The 17,535-nt window shown below is 40.1% G+C and overlaps 1 protein-coding gene across 4 annotated transcripts in view; it reads right to left on the bottom strand.

The window, feature by feature from the left end:
• Ranbp17 (RAN binding protein 17) overlaps positions 1 to 17,535 on the bottom strand; it is a 340,305-nt gene that overhangs the window by 66,632 nt on the left and 256,138 nt on the right. For 2 of the 4 annotated variants that reach the window (XR_013053188.1, XR_006075264.2), the window contains 3 exons: positions 17,087 to 17,175; positions 9,001 to 9,108; positions 6,305 to 6,499 (listed from right to left, as the gene is read on the bottom strand). Coding sequence is in view for 2 of the 4 variants with exons in the window: in XM_015997609.3 (XP_015853095.2) it covers positions 6,417 to 6,499; positions 9,001 to 9,108; positions 17,087 to 17,175 (280 nt within the window). In the remaining 2 variants the exon portion in view is untranslated. The remainder of the gene's footprint in view (positions 1 to 6,304; positions 6,500 to 9,000; positions 9,109 to 17,086; positions 17,176 to 17,535) is intronic. The other 2 variants (XM_015997609.3, XM_006978884.3) reach the window with 1 other exon arrangement.

The raw sequence follows: 17,535 nt of genomic DNA, 5'->3' as shown, positions 1-17,535 counted from the left end.
AGAGTGGGTTCCAGGAAAGGCGCAAAGCTACACAGAGAAACCCTGTCTCGAGAAAGATATATAGAAAAAAAAAAAGGACCTAAATTCAGAGAAGAAACTGCCATTCTGAGAGGACAACATGGACACTGGTACACTTTCTCACAGAAATTTTGGGTGTCACACCAAAATCTTAGGTCATAAAAGCAAAAACAAATGGGACTATACTAATCTAAAAAGCTTCTTCATAGCTAAGAAAACAGAACGAAAAGGTGGCTTCCATAGTGAGAAATACTTGCAAGCCTGTGTCTGACAAGGATTCCTGGAAAACTCATGGAACTCCACTATGGAAAAATCAGTCTGATGGAAAACAGCCCACAGGGTCATGCTCAGCATCATCAATCTCAGGAGAAAAGAAATTCAAATCCGCTGTCAGAAATGTCTTAGACCTTCTAGAATGTTGCTTCACCCACAAGTCAGGAGATGACAACTGCAGGCAGAGATGGGGAGGACAGAGAACCCTTGTACAGCACCGGTACAGACATGAGAACCAGGATGAGGTTTCTGATGAAATCAAACACAGAACTATCATATGCTAATAACATCTAATGACACGGGCACAATCAACAGCCGGAGTACGGTACAATGGAACTGTCTGTCGATGGACAAACGGAGAGAGGAGCAGCACATATATACACACTACAACATCATTCAACCTTAAATAGCCAGAGAGCTTGCCTTTTGCCATAGGTTGGAGAGTCTGGAGGGTATTGTATTATGTTAAGTGAAACAAGCCAAGTGTAGAAAGAATAATCCTGCATGACCCAACTTGCATGTGGAATAATAGCAAAGCCTGCATTTGGGTTTCATGCTAAATGAGTAGCTCTTAGCTACTCTTGCCATGTAAGCAGAGGAAACAAAAGGAGAGGGTTAACATGTTGATTTGCTTCTTTCATACAGAAATCTTTTCTATTGTCTGTAGCCATCACATAACATTATGTTATACTCCTTAAATATACCCAATCAAATTTATTTTAAAAGGATTAAGTTGGAGCTAGTATGTGGGAGTCCGCAAAAACTTCCTAGTGAGAGCTGAGCTTGCTTTACACAGCAGGGCTGCATTAGGGGATGGCTTGACCACATGCCAGGTGTCTGGGATGCTCTGCACTTGGCTGTGTTGGGGGGAGGCCCTTTGCTCCACCCCTCAGCATTCCTTTAAAAGCCCTTTAGTAGCGACAGAAGGGGCTGGTGGGTTTTGTCTCAGGCCCTCCTGAGCTCTCCTGTGTTTCTAACTGTCTCTTTCCTTTATACTTCTATCTACATACTTCTCACTTCTCCCTCCTCAAGAGTACCCTGGGGGAGAAGAGGGAGCTGGTCTCTCTCACTGGTGAGATGACTTATAGGGTGTCTGCTGCCTGATGACCTGAGTTTAATCCCTGGAGCTTACATGGTAGAAGAGAAACAACTCTTGAATGTTGTCCTTTAACCTCCATAGACAGACAGACAAACAGACAGACAGACAAGATATTATATGTGCATGCACATCCATAAATAATAGAAATGGATGTTTACTTTCACTTAGGACTCTAGCAATTTTGAAATCTGCAGTTTTCCTGTTACATATCTATTTTTTAATTAAACGTTTTTTTCTTTAAAAATTTTTATTAGTATTTTGAAAATTTCATACAATGTGTTTTGATCACATTCATCTCCTCCTTAGACTCCTTCCAGACCCAACTTTGTGTCCTTGTATTTTCATCTATCAAATCCAATTTGTGCAGCCCACATATTTGTGAACAACAACAACAAAATTATATGTCTGTGTGGGTCTATTACACATGAGTGCCCCATGCCTGTGTAGGCCAGAGAGGGTGCATGATTCTCTCAATTGGGGTTACAGGTAGTTGTGTGGGTGCTGGGAACCAAAGTCTGGTCTTTGGGAAGAGCAGCAAGTGTCCTTGATCACTAAGCCATCTCTCTAGTCCCATGGAGCTCTATTCTTATTTCTTCAAAAAATTCTGCCTTCCCTGACCCTTGAATTTGAAGGAAAAAATCTCTTCCAGGCTTCTAGAGCACTCTGAATACTTTTCAAACATAACATAGAACACAGCGTACTGTAATTCTTCATTTATGTTTGAATCTCTTTTCAGCCTTAAGTCTTTTAGGGAAGAATCTGTGTCCATCCCTCCCCATCCCATGTTTATCTTCTCATCCCTTGTAACTTACAGTATCACACAGTACATGCTCAATAAACTTTAGCTGCATGGATGAAGGAAGTCATTAGTATTTTGTTTTTCTTGTGTGCAAAGGAGGTTTAGTCCAATACTTGTAGTTTCTTTGACTCACCATGGAGTAATCTTTAAGGCCTTTCTTTTGTAAGTTAGCTGGATTTTGGGGTCCTCAAGGCATAATCATCCTACTGCCTACACAAGACTTTTGGGAGCTTTACTATCTGCATGCTATAGACAAAGCAAAGACTATCGCCCATAGCCCTGGATAGTCTGTTTCCAACAACTTATTTCCTGCTGGCATTTTACAAAATCTCTAAGTATTTCAAGACCAATGTAGCCTTCATCTATCTTCTTGTTATCACTTTAATATAAATATATGACCACTTCTGTATGCTGTATGCCAGTAATTATTCTCTTAATGGGAGACATCTTTATAAATAAATCAGTTTGTGCAACTATGTAGCTGGGTATTTCTGGCTAGGTCCCCTCTTCTGGTTTTTTTTTCCCCCTGAGGAGCTTCTGTGGTACTTTTATAGACTTCCAGGGCTCTGTAAATCCCATTGAGTAAACCACTGGTTTGTTAGCTTGGTCACAAGGAGTAGCACTGGTTTGTATAAAACTTTACAAACTCAATTTATGAGTGTTAAAGAAGCATATGTTGCTTCAAGATGAAGATTCTTTAAATTTTTTTGAGATTCTCTCTATCTGTCTGTCTGTCCATCCATCCATGTATGTGTATGGGTATCTTGCCTACCTGTATGTTTATGGACCACTTGTGTGTCTGGTGCCCATGGAGGCCAAAAAAAGGGCACTGGATCACCTGGGACTGGAGTTACAAACAATTTAGAGCTATAGGTGCTGGGAATTGAATCCAGGTCCTCTACTGAGCCATCTTTCAGCTCAAGATGTAAATTTTTTTCAGTGAAGAGAATAATCATAGTTTATTCCAGCTATTTTTAAAGTTTAATTTTTTGTTTTTACAAGTCAAGCTTCCTAAAAATCAGCTACCAAAGGAAGAAATGTTGGCCAGCCTCATGCAAACGAGCAGTCTTTCTCCCTCTGTGCACTCTTCAGCCAACAGATGTCACTAAAGGTACCAGTACCCAGAGGCAACGGGAAGGAAAGATTAAACAAATGGAAATTGAGCATAAAAACATCCACTTCTTAAAACTGAGAAGTAGGTTTCCAGAGTAATAACATTTATTACACTGCATGCAACATTTTAACCAAAAATTTAGAGAAAGAAATTTCTTTTATTAAGTTGCTCAGGCTGAAGGATCATTGCACTAAGTTTTGAAATACATGTTCTTGAAGCAATTTAAAACTCATTAGAAATAATAGGCTAGGGCTAGTAGAAAATGTGGTAAAATTTAATCCTCATCCAAATGTTACCTGGGCTGTACAAACAGGAAATTGTTTTGTGCTACTGTGGCTAACCTCAGTGCTGACCCTGAGCTGTAACAGCAAGAGCAGCTGAGAGCTGAAGCAAAATTAAAAACTTACATCAAAGTATATCATGACAGAATGTAGATAAATAAAACAGCATATCAAAAGTATTATTTTTCTGCCAGTCTCACAGAGCAGTGAAGAAGAGATGGTCCATAAAATGTGTAATAAATCAGGTGTATTAAGCAATGAGCCCTCTCTAGTACCGCCCCATCCCCAACTACCCAAACATTATCCAGGAGAGATGAAGCTCCCAGGGAGCTCAAAGAGGATGGGGACAGAGCCCTTAGGTTCCTGTCCTTCACCTTGAATACCCAACAAGTGTTCCACGCCCTGCTCAGCTGCGCTGCCATTCATCTTCCAGACTCCGAGATGGCAACCGCGTGATCTCCCTCCAACATGCATGCCAGACTCTCCAGAGGAAAAACATGGCAAGAAAATAGTTCAGACCTCAGAAGGCTGGAAGTCAGCATGGGATTCCATGGAGGATGGGGGACAGTCTTACATTCTTCTATGTGAAGAGTGTGTTAAAGTCAATGGTAACACAGTTGGAGGTAAATTTTCCCACTTGGACCTTTGGTTTCCCTTAAGTTTTAGGATGAAAATCACTAAAATACATCGAGCTTGTCATAAACTTCTTAAATCTTCTCAAGAGCAGGAAGGGATATGAAAAATGACTATAGTCTATAGTCACCCTGATTTCCAGTGAAATTCCAACCTGACCAACTGACAGCTACACAACACCTGGCAAGCTTCTTAATGCCAACAGCTTCAATTTCAGTTTCGTGTTACAGTAATCACAGTGGCTAGTATGGTCGTTATAGTAACTGTCGTCATCAGGTTTCCATTGCTGGGAAGAGACACCATGACCACAGCAACTCTTACAAAGAAAAACATTTAATAGGGTCTGGCTTACAGTTTAGTTTCAGAGGTTTAGTCCATTGTCCTCATGGCAGGAAACATGGTGCGAGCAGACATGGTGCTCAAGAGTTCTACAACTTGATTCACAGGCGACACAAGAAGAGAGTGCCACACTGGGCATTGCTTGAGCATATAAAACCTCTAAGCTCACCCCTACAATAGCACACTTCCTCCAACAAGGCCACACCTCCTAATGGTGCCAGAGTCTATAGGAGCCACACCTATTCAAACTACCACAGTAATTACTAAGGCCTTTCAGGACAGTATCTGACTCAATTCTTTACAACCACCTCCAGCTTACCCAAGGTCAGGGAACCAGCAATACCTGTCCTGAGGACTTGAGGAATGGATGATAAATGACTTCATAGAGCATTTGTTGTCATTTGCATCCTTGATGATGGTCCTTCTGACTGGGCTGAGATGGAATCTCAGTAGTTTTATCTGCATTTCCCTCATGGAAATACGTTGAATTTCATTACGTTTAAAAAAAAAAAGTTTGAATACGTTAAAAAAAATGGTTTGTGGTCCACTCCATAGGAGGGAATCCATGTCTAGTACTATATGCTCAGCCCCAAATCCATGAGTGAACAGGTCTCAGGCCCCACTGTGGAATCTATACTGCCGCTTTGCTGAACCAAGCCACATCAAGTCATCTAGACACCACGCTCATACCTGCAGACAAAAGCTACTTACTAATCCGAGCGGCCTCTTCCTACAGTGAATGGAAGTGACTGCAAAGATCCATGGCTTCAAAAATGCTGCAGATAAAGGGTGGCTGAAGGCTCTACCCTAAATAAGACACTACCCCTAAGGCTCAGGGAACACTGCCAAGAGGAGGCAGAAAGAACCAAAGAACTGAACAGGAGAGGGAAGGGCTGCAAACCCCATCTTGGAAGCATGACACGACCACGGGATATCATGAACTCCCTGCAGCGGTGTGTGCTGGCGCTGGGCCCACGAAAGCCCGACCCTCAACAGTCAGCTATGGGTGGGGAGGGACTCCTGGAGCCTCTACTTACTGAACGTCTACTGGGAATTAACTGATTCTGGGGGAGGGCGGCGCTCAGCTGTGTCCCTACTGGTGGGTACAATGCCCACAAGCTCTGAAGCTTAGTTCTGAACCCAGCGTCACACCACTTCTACAGGACACAAAACAAAATAAAAACTAACAAACATGGGCAAGAGTACTAAAAGGAAGGGGCTATCAGGGGAATATGGAGGGTCTGGAAAGACAGTGACCAGAATACAGTACATACATGTATGAAATTGTTAAATAAAAAAGAAACAAATGCTTATAACCCAAAAAAAGTCTCAACAAGAAAATTAATGAAGTTGTCTTAACTGGCAAGTGTTAGGGATAATGGTAGTTCTTAGGCTTAAAATGCTAAATAAATTGTAAAAAAATTATAATGTGATTGACTAGAACAATCTTGACTCGAGAACTCTACTTCTAGTAGTACAGAACCAAAATGTACTATTTCTTGTAATATTGTAATAAAACACTGACTGCCATTTGCCAGGGTATTGCCTGACAAAGTTGTCTAAGAATTCATAGACCCAAGACAGCAAATTCCTTGATATAAAATCGAGAAATTATGAATACACCATAACTTTAAAAAGTCTACTGTATTTTTTACTACTGTCATTGGAATTTTATCCCAAAGAAATGCATCAAGTTGGCCAGAATGTCATTACCTCTCCCGCGTGATGCTTTCTGCACTATTACTCACCCCACAAATTCATACAGATACGGAGGTTCGGAAGAATGAAGCAGTGCGCCTGCTTCCCTCCAGGAGCAGGTGAAGGTACCCTGCAGAGAGCAGTGTGTAAAGAGGTATTTACCATAAGTGCAAATCATTTTGCTCGCTTCTCTGAAGAGAAGAATTCCATTAGGAGAGGATACATCAAAATTCAAACGTTGAGACCTAAGAAACATAGCAAAAATCAGACTACTCCTGCAGATAAAGAAACCAAATATCAGCATGTCTAGCAATTTCATTTACAAGAAGCAGCTCAGTACCAATTATTCTATAAAGAGCCACTCCAATGGAACAGCTACTGATAAAATATGTACAATAATTTCTTCACTATTGGTTGATTCAAAGGGTTCATTTTTTTAATTTATCAAAACAATATTCTAATATTTTATATCACAGACCTCCTATCTATTCTCCTTTCATGCAAAGTGGCTGATGGATAATTTTTTAAAAACTATTATTAAGTTACAAACTTGCTATCTCCCACAGTGTAAATCATATCTTTAAAAAAATTCTAGAGTGACAGGAGATGCAGGATCTTTTAGTAATGCACAAATGGAAACTGGGTCATCTCACAAATGTTAACACATTTCAAATATACTACACAATATAGACCATAGTTTCCACTGTACACAGCTAAGCTAATAAGAAATAAATTCCACAAGTTCTGAGAAAAACTTTGTTTCCCTGGCTCCCCACAGGTGGAGAGCACTTTGAACAGAGTAAGGGATCCATAAGCCTTCTCATGTACTAGCTGCTGTTAGCCCCTCCCTGGCCTCACTTGGCTCTGGCATGCTGCTATGCCTTCAAGATACAATAGACAATGGAATGTCTTTAAACAATGTTGCAAGAAACAAAATAAAACAAAACACCAACTAAATGTCCAACAAACCAAAAAACAAAAACAAAAACAAAACTACCTCCCAAACCACAGGCAAAGCATTGCTAATGTTCTGTTTGCTAAGCAAATTGCTGCTTTTCAAAATTAGGTTACTATTAAGTACCATAATAACTGATTAGAAAATGCAAACATGTAATCCACACTAGATTCTAGAGAAATCTGTACATAGTATTTCATGAAATAAAAATTCCTTTTTTGTTTTTGTTTTTTCAAGACAAGGTTTTTTTGTGTAGCTTTGGAGCCTGCCCTGGAGCTTGCTCTGTAGCCTAGGCTGGCCTCGAACTCACAGAGATCTGACTGCTTCTGCCTTACAAGTGCTGGGATTAAAGGTGTGCACTACCACTGCTGGAGAAATACATATTCTTATATGGCAATTGTTGAGTCATTTGTGCTATTACCTGCTATGGCAGACACAAAATGCTTTATAACACAGAAAATTATTTTTTCTATTAAATGCTATTTTGTAATGTATGTCTAATTAACAATTTTAATTATAAATAATCCACATTTCTAATATTAAATATAAAGCCCATATTCTCTGAATATTTAAGGTACTTGAGAAAAAACTAAAACAAAACAAAAATTAAGCGCTTTTAAAAAAAGAAAATACATTTCTTTCACAAATCTTTGTCCATCTCTCATTTAAGAGTAAAAAAAACTGAATTATTGCTGTGAACAACTTAGCAACAGAGTGAAGCTGAGCTGTAACCCATATTCCTTCCCTGCCTGGCTGTCTGCAGAGAGGCACTAAGGAAACAGGATGGCCAGGTGACAGGTACCTGGTGCCAGGCCACATCCACAATGGCACATGTAAAAGAGGCAAACACAGGAGGTTGCTGCAGTGCCCCACCCCTTTGCCAGATCGTCATTAGTATTTATAAACACAGCGCTCTGCACAATCAGAAGGTCTGAGAAGTGTTGTGGCTGCAAATACATGTACCCAACACAGAAGGATGCTCAGAGGTAAGCAGAGACATCTTCACAGTTCCTGGGCAGACAACCACCTGCCAGTGAACTGCCCCGAGACTCAATTTCCTTACTCATAAAGTAAAACCTCTTGCTGGGGATGCTGTGAATGTGTTGCACTGACTGATTGATAAATAAAATGCTGATTGGCCAGTAGCTAGCCAGGAAGTATAGTGTAGGCAGGATAAGGAGAGAGGGGAATTCTGGGAGTTGGAAGGCTGAGTCAGGAGAAGCTGCCAGCTGCCACTGCCATGAGAAACAAGATGTAAGGTACCAGTAAGCCACAAGCCATGTGGCAACTTACAGATTAATAGAAATGTGTTAATTTAAGATGTAAGATCTAGCTAGCAAGAAGCCTGCCATGACCATACAGTTTGTAAGTAATATAAGTCTCTGTGTGTTTACTTGGGTCTGAGTGGGACTGGAGAAAACTCCAGCTACAACCTCTCAACTCAGAGACCACATTTCCTTATTTAAAATTCTACAGAATTTTAGCTAAGCAAAGTAGTTAAAATATACCCCCCCTCCATTTTGTGACTTTGAGTATTTTAAATAACAGTGGCTATAGTCTTTCAACTTTCCCTATTTCCCAAAGTTTCTGTCTATGAAATATACTACTCATTCTTCGTTGTTTTCAGACCCACACCCCTACAGTATATGGTAACTTTCTCCCTTTCAAAGCTCATGTCTATTGCTATCACAGACCGCTGTCTTGGACTCTTGAGAGACTCTGACAATTCCCATCAGGCAGCTGTGAGCTCTGCAAACTGCACAGCTGTCTGCGGACTGCACAGCTGCTTACCTGTTTTGCATCAGTTCTGCTAGAAGTTTTAAGATAGGAGTAGTACATGCTGGTTCTCCATACCATCGCTCAACAGCTCTCTGAAGAACTGGGAGATATGCTGGATACCTAGAAAGTCTGTTAAAGAATTTGGGACAAAGAACCTGAAATGTCGCTTAGTGATAGAAAACCCAACTAACACGCACAAAGTCCTGGATACCATCTCCCCAAGTAACAACAAAACAAAAAACTTATTACTGTAAATTAGTGGCATTTTAAAACAAGCAAGTAAACAAACAGAAATCCACATTTCTTTCATTTCGTGGACAATGGCATTGTATAAATTACTCTTTTTTAACTATACAGCTATACTTTTGGGGTATTTACAAAGTTTGAACCTATTTGTCCCCATAAATTAAATTGTTTTATTCCTGGTATTAGGTATAAGTCAAAGATATACTTTTAAATAGCATGTAAGTAATATGCCTAAAGAATTATGCTTAATGTTACAGGGAAGGAAAATAAATTTAGCTAAGAGGAATAAAAATATATTTGAGTCATTTTTTGGGGGGCTTCTGAGTATTATACTGGGAAAAAGACTTCTTACTATGAAAAGTTAAAAAACATAAAAGCATAGAGGAATAATAACAATAAATATTACAGATCTACCCCTGCTTCAAGATCACCTACATCTGTCTTTTTAATTTAGTTGTTGACGTCTCTGTTTTGGTACCACTGGAGCTCTAAGAAACATCTGGGTTGTTTGTTACCCTGTACAGAGGATCTGACCTGCTATTAATGTGCCACCTTCTGGGCACCACATCACTCGTTAGCTCTGTAGATGGTGGTGGTTCCAACCTGCTCAATGCCACTGTTGCTAAGAGTAAGCTCAACGTCCATGCAGGCATTCTTTCTCTCTCCAGGATCTTTCTATAACATAGCTCTGGCTGTCCTAGAACTCATCAGTTAGACCAAGGTGGCCCTGAACTCACAGAGATCCACCTGCCTCTGCTTCCTGAGTGCAGAGATTAAAGGTGTGCGCTGCTAAGCACTCTTATTAATATATATAATAATATACCTCTGATGCACCTAGCCAGGGATGCACAGTATGAAAACCTGACATCTCTGCTGGCTTCACTTGGCCTTCTTCTTGGCAAATGGACCACATAGGATTAAAGCCTCAGATTAGAGCAGAAAAGCTTGATGGCACTGCCTTCACTTCCTGTTTTGCTAGGTCCCAAGTCTCTTTCCAAGTCACGTGTGTGTTTGTTTAAGATGAAAGTGCTGAACTGGATCACCAGTTCTTTCTGTGTGGTTTGGACAGAGTTCTATGGTGAAAAACCTCAACCTAACAACACCCACCTGCCCTGTCACCCACCCACCCACTCAAGTTCCTCATCAAGGCATAAAGGCTGTTCTGCCCTATGTACAACTGGGCTTGCCCCAACTCCCTGCACAGCATGGGGCTCCACCACTTGTGCCCATTTTCCTATATGCTGCTTCCCTCGGCCTCATCCCGTCTTCCAATAACCAGCTCATGTTCTACGTCTCTGGGTTGTCTTCTCTATTTTTGTCAAAAGGCACCAATCTCTTCTTTACCTATGCTCAATGGGCACTCCTAATCACATCTCTCTGAGAATCAGGGCTGGCTGTTTGCACAACTTGCCTGTTCCATTAGCTTTGAAAGAGCTGAGATCCATGCTCCCCAACCATCTCTTCCCTCATATTCCAAGACAGCTGCCAATGACTCCTGAAAGCCTTTCCCAGCATCACTCTACCTGCTAGCCTACTGGGCGGGAGAAGGCCTAGGTATGACTCTGCTGGCCCTACCACAGAACCTATCTCTCCATTCCAAGCACTGCGAGTGCAGAAACCAGGGTTGTCTCCTATGTACAGGCTCAGTACAATGCAGGTCTCAGTATTTGCCGTTGTAAACCTACAAAGGAGCTAGAGCCTACGTGCATAGAAGTGTGTCTTCACTGTTTAAACAGCACTTCGTGCTGAGCTTTAAGAAGTCACTTCTACAATAGTGAAAATCAGCCCTCCACAGCCTGGAGAGTGTTGGGCCCCTACCAGTGGGACAGCAGCAGTTTCCCAGGAGAGACAGTATACTCAGGCTGCATCCCCAAAACAATTTCCATAACAAGTATTTGCGCAGCCCTCCTCAAGTGTACTGTTTTAGAGTCTCCAGAGATACCAGTGAACAAAAACAGTAGGAAAATGTCTTCCCTTATGGGATTTATATCTTAATAATCAGGAAGTAAAGTAAATATACATGCTAGAAAATACCACAAAGGAAAAGGGCAGGGAGTTTAAGTGAAGAGTCAGTTGGATGAAAATGATAAAAACAAAAACTAGTGTTTGATCCTCAGAACCTATATGATGGAAAGAGTGAGTTGCATTCTGATGTCTATATATGTACTGTGATGTGTGTGCGCGTGTACGCGCACACACACACCAAAAACAAAAAAAAAAAAAACAAAAAAAAACACTAACTTGACCAGAAATTTGATCTGAACTGTCAGATAGTTTACTGTTTCTCTCTAAGTACTAGGAAAGCTGTTATTGTTTAATAGACACTAGATACTACATACTATGAACTGTGTTAAGGACCAGGGATCTAGAAATAAGAAGACATAGTTTTTATCATACTTCATCAGAGTGGCGGGTGTGTAAAGGATGCTCTTCCAGTTTGGGAAAGAGATAGCCTAGGCACAAACTCTGGGACCATCAGGAAACAGACACAAACTTCCAAATCTAAGAGCACTGGAGGCCCACATAGGCCACCTTGCAAACTACTCTAAAGATAGAGCACCATGGTTTTTTAGAGCATGCTGTATTCACACTGGGATAAGACCAGGGGATATGAGGGGATGCTCTCTTTTCTTTGTGGAATGAGAGCAGTGACAATTCTAATATGCTTCTGACAGAGGTGACTGCCACAGAGAAAATGAGTGATTATTGGAAAGCAGAGCAGAGGTCTACTAAGCAGGGAGGTTAAAAGGGCTTCGGAGTGAGAGTGCCAGGCTCAGATTACAGAGTGAGAATCAAAACCCAAGTTTAATTTTCCAGTGGCCTGGTGAGGACTACATATATGTGGGCAGGAGGAAGAGAAGAGGAGCCCTTAGGTAGAAGGGGCCTGGATCTAATTTCTTTCACCTAGATCTTCTCAATGAACACCAAAGGTCTGCATTAGACAAATGAAAAGAATCCGAGGCACTAATGGTGACATCAGCAGACAGGGTGCTGAGTATGAGAAAGCAGTGAGCATCAGCTTTACCTCCACCCATGTGTCCTTCCAGTAAACCACCCAGTCATCATTAGTTTCTAGGGGCTGTACCACACAGAAAAGTAGTAAGGAGAAAAACCACAACTGTTTTCTTTGTAGATTTAATAGTAGAAAATGTGATCTATGTAATTTTAAAAAAGCGTGGAAGAAAATAAAAAGGGCCAGCATGATCACTCACTGGGTAAAGGTGCTTCTGCTGCATCTGATGACTTGAACTTAATACTCAGGACCCTTGTGGTATAGGAAAGAACTAATTCCCACAGGCTGTCCTCTAACTTCCATGTGTGTGCCGTGGTGCGCGTGCACGCACGCACGCACGCACGCACGTGCACACAAACACACACACACAAATAAAATGAACATAATTAGGAAAGATGAGAAAGCATTGTAATACATAAAACAATGTGAGTTTTTTTTTCATTAAACTGTTAGGGAATCAGGGTTTGAGGCTGTGGTCTGGACTAGAAAGAGTCTAGCAGTTCAGAGGCTATCTTAAGGCACTCCAGGAACATGCCAATGTCTTTGCTGTGTCCATGAGAGACATGTGCTGTGTGACACCTTTCCTCTCTCCTGGCCGGTAACCCATCTTTTCAAGCTTATTGTGACTTTTGGTTTCCTGGGAAACCTCTCCCATTTTGCCTAAAATAATTGTCAACTTTTCAAAAATGTTCATATGATCCTTTACACATGTCTCTTTATAACACATGTGCACTTAGTTGGTCAACAAGGGTTCCTCTTGCATGCTTACTTAATCACAAACTTCTAAAGAGCAGAAATTTATTCTTGCATTTCTTATGCATAAAACAGACATTCCAGAGCCGGGCGGTGGTAGCGCACGCCTTTAATCCCAGCACTCAGGAGGCAGAGGCAGGTGGATCTCTGTGAGTTCTAGGCCAGCCTGGGCTACCAAGTGAGTTCCAGGAAAGGAGCAAAGCTACACAGAGAAACCCTGTCTCGAAAAACAAAAAAAACAAAAAACAAAAAACAAAACAAAACAAAAAAACCAAAAAAAAAAAAAACAAAACAAAACCAAACCAACCCCCCCCAAAAAAAAACCAAAAACAAACAAACAAAAAAACAAACCACACATTCCAAAGAATGCTGGCTCACTGGTGGCTTGTTTAGGTTTTGTTTCTTCTCCTGTTTAACTTGTTTCACATACAATGCCAATTACTTTCTAATAGAGATATACTTCTGATTATGTTGATCAATCAAAGTCATCAGAACTTATTCTACAGGTTCCACGCTGCCTGTACAAAATGGGTATACATTCTGGAGTCTGACAGTCAAGGGTCCCAGACAACCTGTTTCTCTAACCATGAGGTAAGCCATGTCCTAATAAAGCATCTTTATTACCCCTCCTCAAGTGATGATCACCTGAAACGGTCTCTTCTTAACTTTCTAGGGTCCAGTCTTATTTGACCTAGCAAGAGTTAGATGACAGGGTCACCTTTACAGGGCCTTCCTGACGCCCAGATAAATGACATCTCTTCTCTGTCTGTGTTCTTGTTATGGCATCTACAGCTTCCTATGTTGTTGTAAGTCAGTCACACACAGGACCTGTTTGAACTAAAATGTTCATCAGAGGTAAGAATTTTGTGTCAGTAACCTACTGTTACTTAGAACCAAGCACACTGTGCCACGGAATCCCACTTTGCTGATTAAGCAAGCAAGTATGAGTCCTTTGTTAATTGTTTTAGGAAAAGAAGTGACAGTGGAGACAGTTATTTGTACCAGACATTTCAGTAGGACCTTTTCATAACCACACCATCACAACAATTCTTACAAGGGAACTACGAGATGGAGATTATTCGCCCTGTCTCATGGAGCTGTGACTCTGAGACTCAAAGTAATGTACCCAAGGCCCACAGGTCGTGAGATGGTAACACGAAGGTAGAGTTTCAGAATGACTACGGAGCTTGTGCTCTTCTGCACCCCATAGTCTTGCTTGGTTTGTGTATGCTTATGATGTTAATAAACAGCACTGACTGCCTGTGTGAGCTTACAACCACATCATGAAAGTCAGAGTGCATGGAAATGATATTCACAGTTGCTTATTTTTTCAGTTTCCCTCGGGACTCTTGACACCTTAATCTAAGTATAGCCTGGGAAAGGTTTAAATAATGTCTTTCAATGCACTCTAAGGTAGTTTTCTTATTGTTGCATTCTTACTTTAGGGGCAAAAGTATAAACGAATGATTTCTTGCTGAATCCTCTAGTCAAGGGAAAATTACCAAGATGGTTGCTGTGTGGTTTCAGGCCATTTAGTTTCGGAAGGATGGAGTGATAAGCAACGCAGTTTGTGTACCAGCTAATGCAGTCAGTGTTCATAGAGATGCTTCTGAATTAAATAGCTAAACACTAAAATAGCATTTTATCAAACAATCATCATAAATAAAATGTATTTTGACTTTACGATGACATGTGCTCTTACAGGAATGTTTCTTCTGCAAGCTAAGGATTGCATAACAAATTAAGAACACACATCTATGTGGATAAGAGGCAAATAAACTTTCCCCAGCAGTAATGTGGGAATCATCACTGACGGTTTGACATATCAATATTTCAGGAAGAATAAATGACTTTCATATCCGCATTTTTAAAAAATCATATACTTATTCATTTTTGCATTACTTGAATACTTTGGAAAGAATCTGTACTTTATCACCTGAAACTGTTAAAAGTATTTCAAAATATTTTAATAAAGCTTTTTGAATGATCAAATAATGTAACTTTTAAACAAATTTTACTATTATTATAAATATTTGCTCTTCATCCCTTGCCCAAAGGAAAACTATAAATCTTGTCTCAACTGAATGAACACCATTTATCATATTCATTTTGTTGTCAATACAATTATGAAAAGCCTTTGGCCTTTTCCCAAGGAAGCTGATTTGCTACTGAAACTCAATTATTATAAGCAAGGCCAGTAGCAAGCCACTGCGTCTTGCAGTGTAGCACAGCTTGCCGCTTAAGTGACATCTCGCCCTTTGCTCCTGACCCCAATAACTTCAACATCTATGGTCAAATGGAGGAGATACTGGTTTCTAGTTCAAAATAAAACACCATGTCCCAAGATTTTCTGTTTCTGCCATCTGCTGGACAAATGCTGAAATGGAAACCAGATTATATTTATTGACACAGGAGGGAGTTTCTGACCTTGGCTCTTCTTAGAACTGGTGAACAGGAAAAAACCCCATTAACTGTTGGACAGGCTGGCTTTAGAGCCTGGTTTCAAGTGAATTAGCAATTTTTCATACCAAAATTAGGCTTTTATGATTTTCTAAATAAATGAAAGTTTTGATTTTGGAAATGGGTGTATAGAAAAATAAAACGGTCATATGTATCTGGTCTATCCTTAGTAGATTAAATTAAGACTTTCTAATGATTAAATTTATAACCTCTGGACACATACATTATATGAATAAGTCATGTAGTTGAGTCTTCAGGGCCATGAAAAAATCTTATCTGTATGATCTATAAGAAAATAAATGAGGAAGTAGGTTTCCCTAGCAACTAAAACCATAAGTCACTAATACTCTACTAACATTAATGTTTACAAATTTTCATAATGTGTGGTGCTCTAAAATATGCTCAGATCTGTTATGTTTCGGGCCATAACTATGGCACAGTCACTGTACATTGCTTTTAAGATGTTTCCTTTACAAAATATAAAGAAAGTTAGTATAAGAAAGACTTAAATAAAGCAAGAGAGAAGTAGTACCCCTCAAATGTAAATTAAGCTGGGCATGTTACAGGTCTGTAATCTCAATACTTAGGTGGCTGAGGCAGGAAGACAAGGAGATTAAGTTCATCCTTGGTTCCATGTCAAGTCTGAGGTCAACCTGGGCTACACAAAACACTGTTTCAAGAAAGAAAGCCATGAAATAAAACAAGTCAGTTTGCTTTAAAGTAGAATTTTCTTAGGTGCTGCTGGTTTCAAATATAAAGGGCATGAAGCTATCATACTTCAATGACTTGTATAAACAGTCATCTCCTGTTAGGATCAAAGATGACTCAGAGTACTATTAACATGTTAAAAATGTTTATGGTCATTGTGTGTGTGTCAGACATCAGACAGAATGTTTAGTTATCTTAGTGGACACAGTAAGCCAGGATACTAGACTGTCTCCTTTGCCGGTTGATGACATCAAGTCTCCGAGAAATAGAATGATTTGCTGAGGTTTACACAGTAATTGAAGAGCTAGGATTTCAAACCTCATCTGTCTCTTTTTATTCTTATGTGATGAAGCATTTCTATATAGGGATTCCCCTCCTCCCATCTATACCATGGTTTAGTAACGGTAAATTCAAATTTTATAGCAAATGACAAATCCTGGTCATTTATCCCTGCCACCTTCATGACTGTTAACATCCTCATCAGATGGCCAACTGTAGCATTATGAGTAAAATCTTGAAAAGATAAACTAACCTTCTCAGCCCTGCTAATTGAGATGGAACAGAGACTTCAAAGTCTCCTCAGAAAATACCACATGGTACAAATCACTGGTCACAAGTACAGATATTAGCTACATGATGCCTGCAGCCCCAACATAAACAATCATTTGAGGGAAGTGATTTTTAAGTTGTCAATATTTAATGGTATCTATCAAAAAAGTGACCTCTTTGAGCTGGGTCTCCAAATGCTGTGCTCAGTTATCTGCACTGCTGCACTGTGCTGTAATTTTTAGCTGATTACACATTAGTTCATTTAGCTTTGTTTCCTCTTCCCTACTGTGCCACACTATTAAACGAAAGAGAGGGGCCTGGCATCCCTCTGTGCACAGAGCTGGTATTGTCACAGTGTAATAAGGATACATCCAGTCAAACAGCATGGTGTAGCTGGTCTTTGTGTTCAGTGCAAAGGCAATCCCTCGAAGATCTCTTGCCAGCCCGATCAACATACGCTGTCAGTGGGAAAGAGACACAGTAATTGATTTTCACGTTAGCGCAGAGCAGATGGAGTAATAATCAGGCAATAATGACCACATATCTGATTCTGATTCATTAGCTAAAATGTCTCGCTCAGATCCCTTTCCATAGAAAACCATAGACTCTTTAATAAACAGACCATCAATCTGCTGACCAACTTCACTTTGCTTCTTATAAATTGAGCTAATTCTTAATTCCAGGAGCACAGAAACATTGAGATGCAATATATGTTTTATCTGAATACTGCCAAATTAAAAAAAAAAACAAAATAAAACAGGACTCATAATTTCACAAGAGATATATAGTCTAGACATTATTTAATAACAAATCTCAAC

Source organism: Peromyscus maniculatus, chromosome 8 (genome assembly GCF_049852395.1).
Source record: "Peromyscus maniculatus bairdii isolate BWxNUB_F1_BW_parent chromosome 8, HU_Pman_BW_mat_3.1, whole genome shotgun sequence".
Taxonomy (NCBI): Eukaryota; Metazoa; Chordata; class Mammalia; order Rodentia; family Cricetidae; genus Peromyscus; species Peromyscus maniculatus.
This window is presented reverse-complemented; position numbering and strand designations above follow the sequence as displayed.